Consider the following 15,939-nt stretch of genomic DNA (forward strand, 5'->3'; position numbering starts at 1 on the left):
TAGATGTATACATAGTAAATGTGTGCATGCACACATTTCAGTCATGGGTGAGAAAACATTTTAACTAAAAGAAGCCACCACTTTTTAAAGAGGCAGCAGCAAATACTAGAAGCCTGTAACACACAAGAGATTATTGTCCTAACACCATGCAGCATTTCAAGAACACTGTTGCTTGAAATCCCTCTATCTACGTTTTCCCTTCTCAGGAAGCAAACACTAAAAACAAAATCTGCCTTAACATATAAAATTTGGAGTCCCAAAAAGGGAAAAGATAAGTTACAGGACACTACCAACCAAGAAACAATTTATGGTATGGTATTTAACACAAATGATTAGTGTCATAAGGAAGAGAAAACTATATCCCATCTTACTTCTGTAAAGGGGAGCTAAAAATCATTTTCCTCGCTAGCTACTGAAACCATCTCACCTTCCCCTTCCATAACCAGCATGATTGGAGAGATAGTGCAGTCTACTGAACAGGGCACTGCTTGAGGGTCTAAGGTCCTGCCACTGTCTTGCTTGTGACCTTGAACAAGTCACTTCATTTTGCTGTGCCTCCAATTCTACTTCCACTCTTCATCTTCTCTATTTATATCTTATAATGTGTTGGAAGCAAGGGCTGTCTTCTACTATGTACTAAACACTGCATAGAAACACTGGGGTCCAAATCTTAGTTGTGACCTCTGGGGACTACTAAAATAAAAGTAACAGAAATCATTTTTTGTCTTTTCACCTGTAACCAGTTTCTTCTTGCTTCCCCTCTCCATTACCCTGCCCCCCATGAATTCTGCCTAATGCTTCCCACGTTTGCAATTCTTACAATAAGGAGAAATTTTCTTAAAGACCCAGCACCTATAATTAAGCAATTATGCAAGAATCTCAGCTCTCTTAAGTTTCTAGCCTTCATTGTTGTAAAAACTGCTTTAACACATGAACCATAGAAGTGCAAAATCAGAATAAAAATGCAGTCTAACTTTTTTAAATCTGTTTTTAAGCCCATCTCATGATCTCAAATTCCTGAAATCAATAGTACTGCCTCTCGTTTTAGGTTTTCCCTCTTCCAGTGTCCTCTATGCCCATCTCAAGTTTGCATTTGTATGAAAAAAAGATGACTGTACTAGCTAGAAATATGCACAATAAAGGCTGGTTCTACATTTCATTTGTGCATATAGCTTCAACAATTCACATCATACATGATGCGCACTCTTCGCGATACTCTACTCCTTGAATTCTCTTTTACAGAATTGATGCTGAATTAAATTAGTCTTATGAAATAGACAAATGTCTACTGATATTTATCCTAAACTCTATTCATTAATGAACCAACTGAATAATATTAGTAACCTAGGTTTGAAACAGGATTGTCTAAATTTGATGACTTGCCATCCTACCATTACCCTTAAAAAAACTGAACACTAGGGATGTTAAATATTGGTTAATTGAATAGTTGAGTAACCTCATAAATTCTTATTGGTTACTCAACTTTTCTATAGTCCCTGGAAGTGGGGCTGGCAGCCAGTGTAATCTGACCCCATTCCCAAGGAGCCCCCTGCCACTCCACACTGCTACCTCTTTATCAGAGGCAGCAGCATGGAGTGTCAGGTGGGAGTTGGTCCATGAGGGGAGCCAGTTTAAAAACCAACTCCCGTCATGGACCAGCTGCCTGTCACTCTGTGCTACTACCTCTGATACAGGGGTGGCAGCAGCTTCTGTCCAGGGGGAGGAGAGGGAAAGGTTCTGAGTTCCTGGACCCAGAATGAACCAGAATTGAGCCAGACTGCCTGCCCACTTACATCCTAATAACACTTTAAATACAGAGCCATAGCCGGGGTAGGCACTCAGACCCATCGCAAGCCAGGACTGAGAAAGGCTGCTGGCCAGCCTGCTAAAAAATGTACCGTCAGGGGAAGGGGAATGCATGTAGTCTGTAGCATTAACCTATATGCTTTTACTTATCAGTTAATCAACTACACGATTACATCCCTACTGAACACTTCCATTAATTAACTCTAAAAGACTACTAACAGAATTGCCAAAAAGAGTAATGTCAGAAAAATGTATTGCTGTGCAGAGATCCAAGTTCTAAGATTCTAGGAGCTTTAGGACTAAAAAGGGAGTGCTCTATTCCTGGGGGCAAAGGTGACCCATGCCTGGTGAGGAGGAGCAGAGTGAGGACACCTGGCTTCAGCAATTAAAATAAAGGGAAAGAAGGTGACCCAATGTGTCACCTATGCACTATGGAGAAGTGTAAGAATACCTCATATAATCTCTGGCACATACAAGGAAATGTACAGAGTATCTCTCACTGCAGCCAAATCCAGCATTGTCTAGCTCCCTCCCACCCTGCACCCACACCTCCTGGGTGTCCATGCTAAATTATATAGGAATGCTCCGTGGGACAAACCAACTACTACAGGGATCCTTGAGACATTTCAGGCCAGATAATAGAAGGGGAAAATAGCTGGCATAATCAGGTAATATATGGACGAGTAGCATCACTAATCCTAAATTCCCATCTTAATTTCTAATTAACTTGTTTTTTAAGTCTGTATTTCTCCCTGTTGTGTTACTTTAAGAAATATGTTACAGTAACAAAAGTTTTAACAGATACTTATTTCACAGGTAGCTGTTTCTGGAGGAATACACAATTACCAATTACAATCAACAAAACAGATTGTGAATATAATGCACACAAGAATAACTTACTTTTATCCTTATAAGCAAACCATATATGAACAAAAGTGATGCTTTGGGGAGGGAGGCAACTTTGTTTTTTTATTTTTTAAGAGCAATTACACCATTAAAAATGAGCTATTTAAAATGTTAATGACTTTGATGATGAATACTTCACCACAGGTTTGAGAATTTCCTTTGCTAAAAAATTAAGTGAAATAATACTATTCAAAGAACATGCTATTAATTACAGTAAATCCATTTAACCAAAACTAGATGTCTCTTAAACCAACATCAGTTCACTTGAAAATCTGAATCATTTCAAAAGAGCAGCATCAGTTAATGCATTTACCAGTGAGTTCTACAAATCTGTGTCTTTGCCAAAATGTTTTCCTGGATTTTTTTTAATGGTTTCTCTCTCCCCTGCTGGGTAAAAGATGTGCACAAAGAACAAGCTGTCTATGGATGGGAAACCATGAAGGTGACTAAATACAAAGCGCTATATCAAGTTTATAAACAACTCAAAGAAAAATTCCACCTGCCTCCAATTTCTCTAAGTTAACACTTGTTAACATTTTAAAAAGGGATATTTAATCAGGATTATGATTATATATGAAATTCTACAAAACCAGCATTGCCTAAACTATTATTTAGAGCATCAAACAAATATACAACTAAAGGACTAATTATTTGGATGAAAATAGCAACCATTTTTTGAAATATTTAATATGAGACTTCACACCATATTAAAATAGATTAGTTACTTCATATCATAAAACACTGCATTATCAGGTAGTTCCATTCATTGCCTAGACATCAAGCAAGATACAACAGCTATCCAAAAATATTAACCACCTTAATGTACAACCAGAATGTCATACAGAAAAAACTACTGCTCGCCAGACTCCTGGCATTACTTTACCTGTTTCAGAAGCGTCTGATAATTCTCACGTAAACTGTCTTACAAATCTTGCCTTATGCTGTTTTAAATTAATTAATTTGAGGCAAAACACCACCAGAAGACATCCATCCACAAACTGCAATGTAACAAAATCTTCACTTAGAAGGTCTCACGTTATATAGTAGTATTCCACTAAAATATAGTATTAGCTGCATTTGACAATGTGAACATTCTAATCTCTTTCCAAATGGCAAGCACATTATATGTAACAACATAGTAAACAACTGTTATAGGAGTTTAATAGAAACTAGAAGTCCAAAGGGAATAAAGAACTGCCTAGTAACTGAAGACTACTCTGGAACAGTAAGTCTCACCCACTAATCCAGCATCTTTACATCATCATCATAGAAAGACACAGTAAGGAATCCTCCAGTCAGACAACTATCCCCAAGAACAGTATCAGAAAGCCTCCCCCTCATCCTCTTTTGTTGCCAGGTCCAAACAACAATAAAGCACATGCTCTGCTTTGTCATCTCGCCTCCTTGAGCAAATAAGCTGCCTGAAGGGCTCTCCTGACGCGCTGAGAAAACGCTCACTCGAATGCAGGTGCCTTGCAAATCCGAGCTCCTCCTTCGCTGTCTCCGATTAGCTGCCTCTGAAGCCACAGTGGATTATTATCAGCAGTACAAATACAACAAGATCCCGTATCTCTACAGATCGCGGCTGCCTCCTTTTTAAAACCGCGTCTACTTTGTAATTAAAAGCAAAACCCGCATACTCTTCCACTGCCAAGGACGTAATTTGTGGTAAGTTGAAGACACAGCAAATCACGGGATGCCCGTGAAAGATGAGGAAGGCTGCGAGTGCGGCGGCTTCCCGAAATCCCGAGTCAGCGCCATACACTGAGCAGGGGAGCCTGTGGAAGCACCCCCCACAAAGGCAGGCACTACCAGACCCTTCCTCGGACCTCTTCCCTAGCGCTGCAACACCTCAGCGAGCTGCCCGGTAAGACCTAGACAATAACCCACCCTTCACCTCCTGCTCCCTCCTCTACCCACAGCAGCTCCTAGATTAATGCACGGGGACGGGCACGGCGGACAGGTACCCCCGGCACAGCCAGGCCGTGCAAGGGGCTCCCGACAAGGGCTCCACTCACACCAGGGATCCTACAAAGCGCCTCGGCCGGCTCTTCCCGGGACCCGAGCGGCGCTCACAAGCACCGGGCGCTCCCTCCCCCTCCAGCGGGCTGACCTCAGGGGCACCCCCAAAACAGAGCCGCCGCGCCCGGAGAGGCCACCTGCTTCCCAACTTACCTTGGGCTTGTAGAGCCACTTTCGAAACCTGTTCATCATCCCCCCGCTTGCTGCCTCCACGGCCGCTTCCCGCCCCGGCTGCTATGGGGGGGGGGCTTCTGCGGAGCCTTGCTCCCCCCCGGCACCTCAGGGGGACCCGCCGAAACTCCGTCCCCTCCTCGGGCTGCTCTGCGGGGATGGGCAACCCGCCCACGCCACCCCTAGGCTGGCGAGGCGCCGGGACGGAGGCTCTGCCCTGCGGTGGAGCGAGGATCCCGCAGGCCCCCTCAGGCTGACCTGCCCAGGCACCGGCCGGCAGCGACAGCGGCGCCTCTCTTCATTGACAGCCCCCCAAACATTCCAGTGCCGCCAGCAGCAGCGCTCAGCCGGCGCATGCGCCCGGCCAGGCCCGCTCAAGCTCTGGCCAGCGCTCTCTGCTCTCGGACCAATTGGAAGGAGGCCGCGGGGGCCCCCTCCGCGTTTACTCCTCCCACGCGGCTGCTCATTTGCGTAACATGGATCCCTCACCCTTAGCGAGTTCAGTGCAAGGGGGGAAGGGACTACCAGTCCCAGCATGCCACGCGTCTTTCCCCTTCGTCTCCCCTCCCCAGCCCAAGGGGCCACTGACATAAGGGCGGCGCGTTGTGCGCTGGTACTTGTAGTCTTGTCATAGGGCAATTCTATTATTGTTACTCAAGCGTTACTTAAGCACATCATGATTATAGCCCACCCAATTCCTTGGATTCCGGCAGTTTCTGGGGTTAAAATAATCCACCAGCTGCAGTCCCAGTGCTCAGTTGCTAGGCGACAATAGGTAAACATTCGCCGCCATCGCTCTTTTAGTCTGGTAGTTTTTTACCGCTCCCTGGACCATTCGGAGAGATGGAGGCGGACGGCTAAGTGGACTACAAACCCCAGAAGCCTTCGCGCCCCCACGCTGCTAGATGTCTGGAGAGAACCGAGCAGTCTCCGGGTGAACTGTGCTGGTTCTGCTGTGGCTCCAGCGGTGAGTGGGTGGCTGGGTGTGAGGGGGAGGGTGACCCTTGCTGTGACCCTTGCTCAGGGATGCGGAGCCTCCAACTTCAAATACAAAGGTCTCATCACAGCCCGCTCGGGGAGGCGGGTGGGAGAAGGAAAACTCCACTCCAGGGCTCGCCCCAGCCCTTTCCCTGTTTGAGGCTGGCAGATATTTAGTTCTCGGTGCGAGTCTTCAGGATGAAACCCAATGCTGCTTCACTGCAAATTAAGCACTGGAAAAGGAAACCTTAAAAGCCACATTGTGTCCATCCTGCACAGATTTTAAAGGCTGCTTTACTGCAGTTTGTTTGTTTAGAACAGAGTATCCTTTGGTAAAGTTTTCCCTCTCCCACACTGCGGTGGAGCTTATTAGACTTGCTGGTGGCCTCCCCTTCCTCTTAGGAGGTGGCTGTTTTTCATCCTTATTTCTGTCTGGTGATATTCCCCACGTCCTGGGCACTTTCCAAACAAGATCCCTGTTGTAAGAGTAAAGAGAGACAGCAGGTAGAGAAGGAGCATTACATACATGCAAGTACTCCAGCTAATATGTCAATGTAAAATTGCTAAAATAGGACAGGTAAATTGTAGCTAATTACTCCACAAGCATAATGTTGACATATCCCAAGGCATGTTTCTGAAGCACTTTGGGGTCCTTTATGATGATAAGTACTAAAAACACATGAGAGACAAAGTAGGTAAGCAAGTATCTTTTATTGGATGTACTTCCCTTGATGTGAGATAGAAACTTTTGACCTACACCAGAGGTGGGCAGTAATTTTTGATTGGGGGGTCACACCAAGAATTTGGTAAGTGGGCAAAGGCTGCATTCTTCCATTATCTTAATGTAGGTGGTGTGGGATGGAGGTTGGATTCAGAAAGGAGCTTGGAGTAGGAGACTAGGTTGCAGTAGGGAGTGTAGGTTCTGGGAGGGAGTTTGGATGAAGGAGGAAAGCCACTATTCTATAGTAATAGGACAGGAGATTGTGGTGCAGGGTCCTGGAGGGGGTATGAGTGCTAGAGAGGATTCTGACCTGTAGGAGCCGTGTAGGAGGGGGTGCAGGTTTTTCTGTTGTGACTTGGGGCAGGGGATTGGGATGCAGGGTTTGCGAGAGGGAGTGGAAGTGCAGGGGGTTTCAATTACGTGGGGTAGTGTGCAGAAGGGGGGTAGGAGAATTGGGGAAGAGAGGCACTGGAAATCCAAAAGCAGGCTCTGGCCAGGAGGTGCTTACCTAGACAGTTCTCTTCCAGAAGTCCAGCAGGCTCCTCAGGCAGACTCCCTGCCTTCTGAGTCCCTGCACACAGCTCAGAGGTTTCCCAGTTCAGTTCACTAGAGCCACCAGTAGTAATGCCAGTGCCTGGATGGGTCAATGACAGTAGGGTCAAAGCTAAGACCTCTGGATCTTAGTACTTGAATCTCTACCACCTGAGCTAAAAAATTCAACTCTCTTAGCCAGAGGTGTAGCAGGTTCATCATTCTAGTTGACCTACCACAGAGTAGACATACCTTACACAGATAAACATCATCTGTTACATACATAACCATAAATACACTTTTGATAGACACAGGAGATAAGACAAAAAGGATTAGGATGTGTATTCATGTGCATAAGTGAAGGGAAAATAATTGAGTTCATTGTGTAGAGGTTAACCAGAATTCTAATGGCCAGGGGACCTGACAGGATTTCTGGGCCCCTGGGCAATGGGCAGTTGGGGGGGAGGAGAGGACCCCTCCATGCTCCTCAAAGGGGAGGGGGCCTCAGGAAGAAGAGGTGGGGTTGATACAGACAGCCTGCAGTGCCTTCCAGACAGCTCTGCACCCATGGGTGCCATTCAGGAGGGGGGCAGTATCCCCTACTACCAAGTTTGAACCCCTGGATTTCATACTTGAGGTCTGCTTAAACCTGCATGCCCTGGTCCAAAGGCAGCTCTTAACTGCAGTAGAGTTTGAGCTGCTTGCAGCTTTGCCTTTGGGGCAGGGAGTTTGTTAGAAAAAGAGGGAGGCAGGATGATTAAGAATAACAAGACTGATCATTTAAGTAATTAAGGGATCATTAGACCATCATGAAAACATTACCAGGTACTTAAAAGCTAGGGAGGAAGGGAAAGGAGTAGCCATGAGTGTTGTGCTGCTGGGATTTGCATTTGGACCAGTACTGTTAAATTTTTGAATGTTCTTGAAAAATGGGCAAATTCTGTGATGGCAAAATTTGCAGGTACTACAAAATTACTCAACATAGTTAAGTCCAAAGCTGACTGCAAAGACTTACAAAGGGACCTCAAAAAACTGGGTGACTGGACAACACAATGGCAGATGGAATTCAGTGTTGAGAAATGCTAGGAACAGGCAAAGGGGGATGGATCATTTGATGAATGCCTCTTCTGATGATGCTTTCTGAATATGGTGACCATATTTTCTGCATTAAATTAGGGACATGTTAGCTATGCCCCTGCCAAAAGAAGCCCCAACTCTGGAGATAGTGCTCCCAGGGTCAAGATGGACACATGACCAGAAGTAAAGGGTGTCGTGTGACCCCTCTAAAAACTCCTCCCACCATCCTCCTACCAATAGAGATGGATTTTGCCCTCATGGATTTGGCCCATGCTACTATCCTGAAATTGCATTAACCCAATTTGCTTTGCATTAACTGAGGGAGAGAGTGGAGGAAGCGTTCTCTCTAAGATTTTCCTCCCATGAGCAGAGTGAATTTTGTCTTGTGCATTTGTTCGGATGTGTCCCATTAGAATAACTGCTATTGCACATACTACTCGTGTTTAAAAACCCCATTTCCATCTAAAGTTATGCTGGTGTAAGACAAAAACATGCCACAAAGAGAAGCTATTCCCCCACTCCAGTTGATTATAACCATGAAATGGTGTGATTAAATATTAAGGGTGCAGAAAGTTATATGGTAAATGGAGGTGGTTTGGTGTAGCCATGTTTCCCTTCCATTAAGTTTTTTTACCCCACATTCTTTGCAGTTTTCATGGTTTTATTTCCTTCTGTGCCACAGAAATGAGAAAAGCATCTGGGTCATTTTGAGCAGGATCTACTCAATCTTACTGAATTTCACAAGAACCGTATTCAGTCCTGATTTAAGCAGATGTAATTCCCCTCAAGTAAATAGGATTGCAACCTTTTAAGGCTATTAATTGAAATTCTGGGTATGGTAGTAAAGGGTAAATGTCTGTTGATACTGAAAACTTTTTAATAGCTCAGAATTAGAAAATATCCTATTATACTTTGCAAACAGAGGGATGCCAGTTTGTGGATTTCACTGATTTTTAATGGCCTTCCACCTTATTGTGAATTTGGTTCCCTTTTTATTTTACTGAAGACAGCATCCAAAATAAACAATTTGATTAACTTTAAACAGGTTTTTTTTAAATGACAAAAATATGTTTAAATATAGTCACACACTGAACTACTGTTAAGAATCTTTTTCTGTTACACAGTACCCGTATCGGGGGTTCTGACAATTAATTATGGAGCTTGGTTTTCATTTTACTATTTTTGTTTATGGGATGTGTAATGCTCGGGATGTTCAGAGGGTGAGGGCCCCAATCAATTCCCATTACAGCAAATGGAAAGATTCCCTTTGACATCAGTGGGAGTCGGTTTGGAAACAGTAGGTCAGTTTGCGTAAGCACATACTGTAGATAACTATCTCACCCTTATCTAAATCTTTTGAAACTGAAATAATTTTGGAATTCTAGGGTGGAGCAGATTGTACCGTCTGAAAGGGTAAAGAAGTGAATGTTCTTTTCTTGCTCACTGCATGGTTCTGAGAGGTATTTTCCCCTGAAGCAGACTGTGTCGTAATGCTTTTTTCTTCCCCTCAAAGACATGTTGTATCTTTATATAATTGCACAAAACTGCTAAGAAACTTTCTTGCTTGTTAACTGTTGGGTTTTGAACAGAGCTGTTAACTATATGCCCATAATGAACATAATTACACGCAAATTCATTTTCCTTTCAACAGCTTGAGATTAGTGTTTAAACATGTTGTCATGGCAATTATGGTAAAGCATTCTAGTGGTGGAAGCAAGGTACAAGAAATGTTGTGTCAAAAGGTGTTCTATTAGCCTTTTACAGTCTTAATAAAGCATTCTTTTCTAACCACACTGTATGAAAAAGTTAAATTTAAGGTGTTGGACAGTTTAACATTTTATTTTCACCATGAGAAAAAAAATGGTGATTTTTTTGTTCATGTGCCTGGACCAAGATAAGGACGTCACTCGCAAACATTTTTTATGTTTACCTGGCAATGTAAACATACATGGTGATGTATGAATAAAACTTCTGAGGACATGGACTTCTTTTACTTCTAGGAAGCCAGTTCCACGATAAGGGATATCAGCCAACTAAAGGGCAGGTATAAAATGGAACAGAGATAAGGGAGAAGTATGTAATCTTGTGAGTATTTTCCCTAAGACAAAATTTTAGTCTTAACTCCAGTATTCAGTTGCATCACAGTACATGGGTTAAAATTAGGGCAGAAATTGGGCCACAAAGCATGCATGCTAGAGTTACAGTTTCTCTCCAGTATAAGGTTAAGGGCATGTCTTACACTTATTGGAGGATCGGCATTGCAGCAATTGATCCCTTGGGAGTTGATTTAGCAGATCTAGTGAAGACTTGCTAAATTAACTGTTGATCACTTTCATCCACTTGAGTACTCCACAAGAATGAGAAGAGTAAGGGAAGTAGATGGGAGAGTTTCTTTCTTCAACCCCATGCAGTTGAGACCCCGCAGCAACTCGACCTAGAGTACGTGAAACTCTGGCTATTGTATTTACATAGCTGGAATTGTATAAATTAGGAGGACATTGCCCCGTAGCGTAGACCTGCCCTGAAATATATGCCACCCGATATTCTGGTATTGAAACTAGCTGAAAGTTTTATCCTAACAATCGTTAAAGAAAAATTGTCAGAATAAAAGGCCTCATCATTTGTCATTTATTTATTTTCTTCGTATTGACCGCTCGTTCCTTCAGTTAGCCCTTCTGGTTGGACAATCATGATTTTGTATGCTTGACCTAAATGTTCCCCTTTAGATTATGGCAGTATGTGTCTCTGCAAGCCTATTAGCATACATTATGCTGCAATTGATGGAGTCATGAAACTTTAATTATTTACTTTATTTATAGGACTCTGCATGGTTAAGATGGCCAGCCCTGGAAAACATATTGAAATAGTGGTTCAGCAGCTTAACAAATTTAATCCTGAAAATGAGAGTGTGGAGCATCTCTTGGATGAGTCAGCTAAAGTTTTACAGGTACATGAAGTTCCAGTCTGTAGATTTCCCAGTTTTAGTGGTATTTTTTTTAATAAAGATATCCTTTCTCTACTGTGATATTTTGAATGGCATTTTCTTATATGTTTTTAAAATTTTAGTCTATAGCTAGGGTGATAAGACTTTCTAATCCTAGATCAGGGCCACTATCCTATAGTTATCACCAGGAAACTGGTATGAAAGAATTGGACCTGGAAGTTCAGTGCTGGCAATGTTTAGAAATGATTTTGGTAGTTGGCAGTGGTGGTTTAGGCTCTTGTGGCTGAAAGGGTGAGTGAAAAGGGGAATTGATTGTGTGAGCAAGGGTGGGAAAGAGGTTGATGACTACACAGTGTGTGTTAACAGGGACTAAAGGGAGGGAGAAAAATAATGGTCCATGGTATTAGGACTTAGAAGATCCCTGATCCTCTACAAACAGTGTGACTACGTTTACACAGTTTCCCTCTTCTGCAAAAGCCTGTGCAAATTAAGCGTGGATTAGCATATTGCCGTGCTTCATTTGCACAATTAGGAGCCGGTTTTGCACAAGAGGCTTTTTGTGCAAAAAGGCGCCATCTACACAGTGCGCAAAAAAACCTTCTTGCACAAGAGCAGTTCTTCCTGAAAGAGGGGTTTTTTTTCCACAAAAAGGCACTGTGTAGATGGTGCCTTTTTGTGCAAAAACCTCTTGGGCAAAAATGGCTCCTAATTAATTGTGCAAATGAAGAGTGGCAATATTCTAATCCGTGCTTCATTTGCATAGGCTTTTGTGGAAGAGGGAAGCTGTGTAGACATAGCCTGTATGACTTTGAGTAAGTCACTTAGTCTCTTCCCTACCTTACAGGAGTCTTGGGAGGGTAACTACAGTAAAGAATGTGAGGTGCTCAGATAGGTGGTTATGATGCTCATTACTGGATAAGACAGATACTGTAGTTAGATGGAGAGGAGTAAGTGACACGGGATTGGTTATGGTAATGCAATTGATGAGTGCACATTGCCATCATTCTGTTACTCCTTTGCTAGTTCCTGGTGCCCATTTCCAGTACTGCTGCTCCCTTTTCACCTCCTACCTTACTTCTGAAGTCAAGCCCAGCAGGTTCCTCTATGTTGGGCTCAGTGTGGTGCTTGTCAAGCAGTCTCCTGCTTATCTTTTATTAACCTCAGGTTATCTATATGCTGCAAATAGTCCAGCCTCAGAGGGCCACTGAATCAAAGAGAGCTTAGAGATAGGGAGGGTGATGTATCTGACCTCAATGGCAAGCAACAAAGAGGTTGGAGAGTGTTATGCTTAAAAGAAGCGCACAGTGTCTTTTTCAGGGGGATAAAGCAACACGCCACATTTACTGATACTATAACAAAGTAACATATGAATTCACACACACACACACACACACACACACACACACACACACACACACCGTGCTCATGGAATAGTTACCCGTCGATTGCTTGGCCCAACCTATTGGCCAGATAGATCACATGCGAGGAAGGAGCTGAGTTCTTGTCAGTCTGGACTGATGATCCACTTGGCAGGATGGGAACCCAAAGAACCGTACAAGACACCTCATCCGTTATGGGATTTTCCTTCCTTGCAAGTATATGCATTTTGCCTTGTCAGCCTTAATCAGTCACTCAACATCACAATCAGTCTTCCTATGACATATGGTTATCGGGAAGAAGTTGTTCTCACAGTCATTTGATATTCATATGCTGACAACCCCTCGGGGGTGTTGTCTTTCAGGGAAAGCTGTTATTGGTCCCCTAACAAGGGGTCCTTGCCACTAACTTCAGGGTTCGTCAATCTGCCCCAGTAGTCTGCGTCTTGTCTTCAGTGTGCTTTCACTTAGTTGATAATTATTTGGTGCTTCTGAGTCTCTGGCCCCTCCTCTGACCATTTGAGCAGGCAGTGACCGTCACACTTATCTCTTCTAAAATACTCTCTCATTCACACAAACAATACATTTACAAAATTGCAGCATGGAATCAAGGGGTACTTCTAGTCACTTTAACAAAGTTACAGAGTCTTTAAACATTAAACTTCTTTCTGTCTACCACAAGGCTTTGCCTAATATCTACATCACTATATATTACAATATTCATCCCTTTGCTTTAATATCAGAACATGATAACATCAAACAGAGCTGGAGCTAAGTTAAAGCTGCCTGGCCTGTCTGAGACCTACATCTTGTATTAAAGTTTAATCCAAACCTTTTGCGATAACATACATTCATTATAACTAACTGACTTATTAGTTACAAAATTCCAGGGCTTCAAGAGAAGCTAGACATCGTTCAGGCCAATATAGTTTAAGTAAACAATGGGTAGACTGCAACAAATTTTATTCATGGTTCAGGACCAGGCTGTATGTTTCCCTAGTTAGCTATATCCCAATACTGCAGTCCTTAACTGGTCAGTACTCCCAATGGGAATCAGTACATTGGGCTGATTCTCCACAACCTTATGTGGTTAGGTCTGTTTGTGAAAAGCAGGTATAGAGTACTACATTTTAATCTGATAGTCTTTTAAATCCTATTCAAACAGGTGCAAATAGTCACAGAGTGCTAATCTGTGAAGATCAGGTCCAAGGACATCTGGCTAAAATTCATAATTAGCCCTGTGTTTTGTTCAAAACTTTGCCTCCAAAATTTTTTAAAATCGTCATGTTTCTATTACTTCTCTTAGAAGTAGTTGTATAGCACCTGGGCCTGAAGTCTCCATTACAATGTTCAGATGGTATTGCAGCAAGGCAGCTTCATTGTAGTAGGTTTGGCAATAGATATTACAGGCCATGCAGTGTTTTATTTACATATGGACAATCCCTTTTAAGTCACTGTAGTGGAGCTGTATCAGCGTACTAGAGCAGCAGACTCATTATTTCACACTTGAAATATATTGACTTAGAATAATTCTGATAGGAAGCCATAAGTAATGTTGACTTTTCTCTTCATATAGCAAAGAATAAGAATAAGAGTTCACAGTGTTTATTCACAAACTGTTTATTCACAATTTTGGCAGAAGGCTGGAGGGAAAGTGTTACCTAGATAGCTCTTCACATTTATTGAACAGGTAGATTGTTTCCTATTCTAGAATGGGAGATACCAAGACAAAAGCAGCACCAGCTTCCATTATGGATATATGAATCAAACTTCCTGACAAATAAGTTTTTAAAAAGGAGGAACAGAGAGGACAGATGAATTTAAGGATATGGCAAAAATTACTCTGGGATACTTTCAGTATCTAAAAAATTCACTTATTTTTTTACTCAGCCCCCTACACTCCCATAGTACTTTTGCTGTCCCTCAATAAGATCTATTTTTAATAAAAATAAAAAAATAAAAAATCACTGTAGAAGCCATACCATGCATTACTCATTCTTCAAGGAAAGCTCTTTTGATTTATACTTCTCTTATTTTGTATTAGAAGGGTTACCTGGCATTGCTCAGGTGCTTATCTCAACTTTTATTTTACTTTATGGGAAAAAATGAATATACATGCTTCATTTAAATCACTGCACTGGGGTAGGGCTGGGGATGAGGGATTCAGTATGAAGGCTTCCCTAGTGAGAGAGGACTAACCCAGCCCTCTGTCACCGCAGTAGCTTGGGGCAAGGTGAGATGCACCTTTCCATGGCAGGGTAGGCCCAGCTTCCTCTGCCATCTGCTTTTCCCAGCCAGAGTGAAGAATGCAGCAAATTGTTCGCTTTCCCCTTGTTCCCTGACAAAGTTGAACAGCCAGCAGTGTTCCCATATGAATTGGGGGGAAGCTTCAGACCCCCTACCTTTCTTAAAGGATGATGGGGGGTGGGAGGCTTGAGTCTGGCACAGTTCTAGACAGGGGGTATGCCCCCAACCTGCCCCTTCCACCTGCCTGATGATTCTGTCTCTTTTCTGTATGGTTTTCTGAAAAACAATCCCATTTTCCTGGCACAACCAAACCTTTACTTTGCTTTAAGCAACGATAAGAGGAAGCTATATACTGTTTAGGAGAGGTTCTCCATCAAACAGACAATCTCAGATATATAGTAGATAGTGTGCTGTTATCTGAGGGAAAACAGACTTTAGCACCTATGTATGTGATAACCTGCCATTTGCCTTTTATCAGTGTCATAGGCATTCTCGACAGTCAGAATTAAAATATTTTCTGCTTTACTATCAGTTAAATTCCAAAGCGGTATTGTACAAGGTCTTTCATTAAAAATAGATTCTTCTTCTAAAGTCAATACTTTATAATTCTGATAGTAACTTATTTATCTACTTGATCTCCAGCAGTCCTTATTTAAACTGTGTTATTAATTTCCTACCATCTGTGGATTTCGGTGTTGCTACAAAGTTCTTTAGTCATGGGGGGAGTAGAGTTAGCATTGGTATATTTTATTTATTTAGAATATTTTAAACCTACCTCTCTATTTAAAATATTTGAGGCAGCTTTCTCTGTCTATGTATATGTGTAAAAGACAAGACATATACATACCTGTAAAATACAGGTTTCATATGTTCCCAAAGGGGGAACATATAAAACCTCCTAAAGTACCTCAGGAGGAGGGACACACACACACACACACACACCCTGAACACCAATAAAAACATGGGTTAAAAGGATGGCCTTGGCCTGGCGCCCAAACAGTGCTGACATTGGCTCCAGGCAAATGTCCCGGGGGAGAGAATTCCATAGCCTAGGGGCAAAGGCTGAGGAGGCCCTGCTCCGCTTAGATGTCAACCTTATCTCCATAAGTGGACGAACATGGAGCAGAGTCTCCCTAGCTGACTTCAATCCCCAGGTGGGT

At 42.7% G+C, this 15,939-nt stretch overlaps 2 protein-coding genes and 1 long non-coding RNA gene across 8 annotated transcripts in view; 1 reads left to right on the plus strand and 2 right to left on the minus strand.

Annotated features, from left to right (window-relative positions):
* Positions 1 to 5,281, minus strand: part of ZFYVE28 (zinc finger FYVE-type containing 28) — a 275,487-nt gene extending 270,206 nt beyond the window's left edge. The window contains exon 1 of one of the 5 annotated variants that reach the window (XM_075930868.2): positions 4,888 to 5,281. In XM_075930868.2, coding sequence (XP_075786983.2) covers positions 4,888 to 4,926 — 39 coding nt within the window. In that variant the 5' untranslated portion in view covers positions 4,927 to 5,281. The remainder of the gene's footprint in view (positions 1 to 4,887) is intronic. The other 4 variants (XM_075930867.2, XM_075930866.2, XM_075930870.2 and 1 more) reach the window with 4 other exon arrangements.
* Positions 5,282 to 5,678: 397 nt separating this feature from the next.
* CFAP99 (cilia and flagella associated protein 99) overlaps positions 5,679 to 15,939 on the plus strand; it is a 70,813-nt gene continuing 60,552 nt past the window's right edge. Inside the window, exons 1-2 of one of the 2 annotated variants that reach the window (XM_075930877.2) lie at positions 5,679 to 5,872; positions 11,032 to 11,159. In XM_075930877.2, the coding sequence (XP_075786992.2) occupies positions 11,040 to 11,159 (120 nt within the window). In that variant the 5' untranslated portion in view covers positions 5,679 to 5,872; positions 11,032 to 11,039. The remainder of the gene's footprint in view (positions 5,873 to 11,031; positions 11,160 to 15,939) is intronic. The other variant, XM_075930874.2, reaches the window with a different exon arrangement.
* On the minus strand, positions 5,985 to 12,747 carry LOC142829690 (uncharacterized). Its single transcript, XR_012904418.2, has 3 exons — positions 12,595 to 12,747; positions 7,113 to 7,238; positions 5,985 to 6,359 (listed from the first exon to the last, which is right to left on the minus strand). It is a non-coding gene; the product is annotated as an uncharacterized LOC142829690 (long non-coding RNA).

The sequence above is a fragment of the Pelodiscus sinensis genome, chromosome 4, assembly GCF_052426305.1.
Source record: "Pelodiscus sinensis isolate ZL-2025 chromosome 4, ASM5242630v1, whole genome shotgun sequence".
Taxonomy (NCBI): domain Eukaryota; kingdom Metazoa; phylum Chordata; order Testudines; family Trionychidae; genus Pelodiscus; species Pelodiscus sinensis.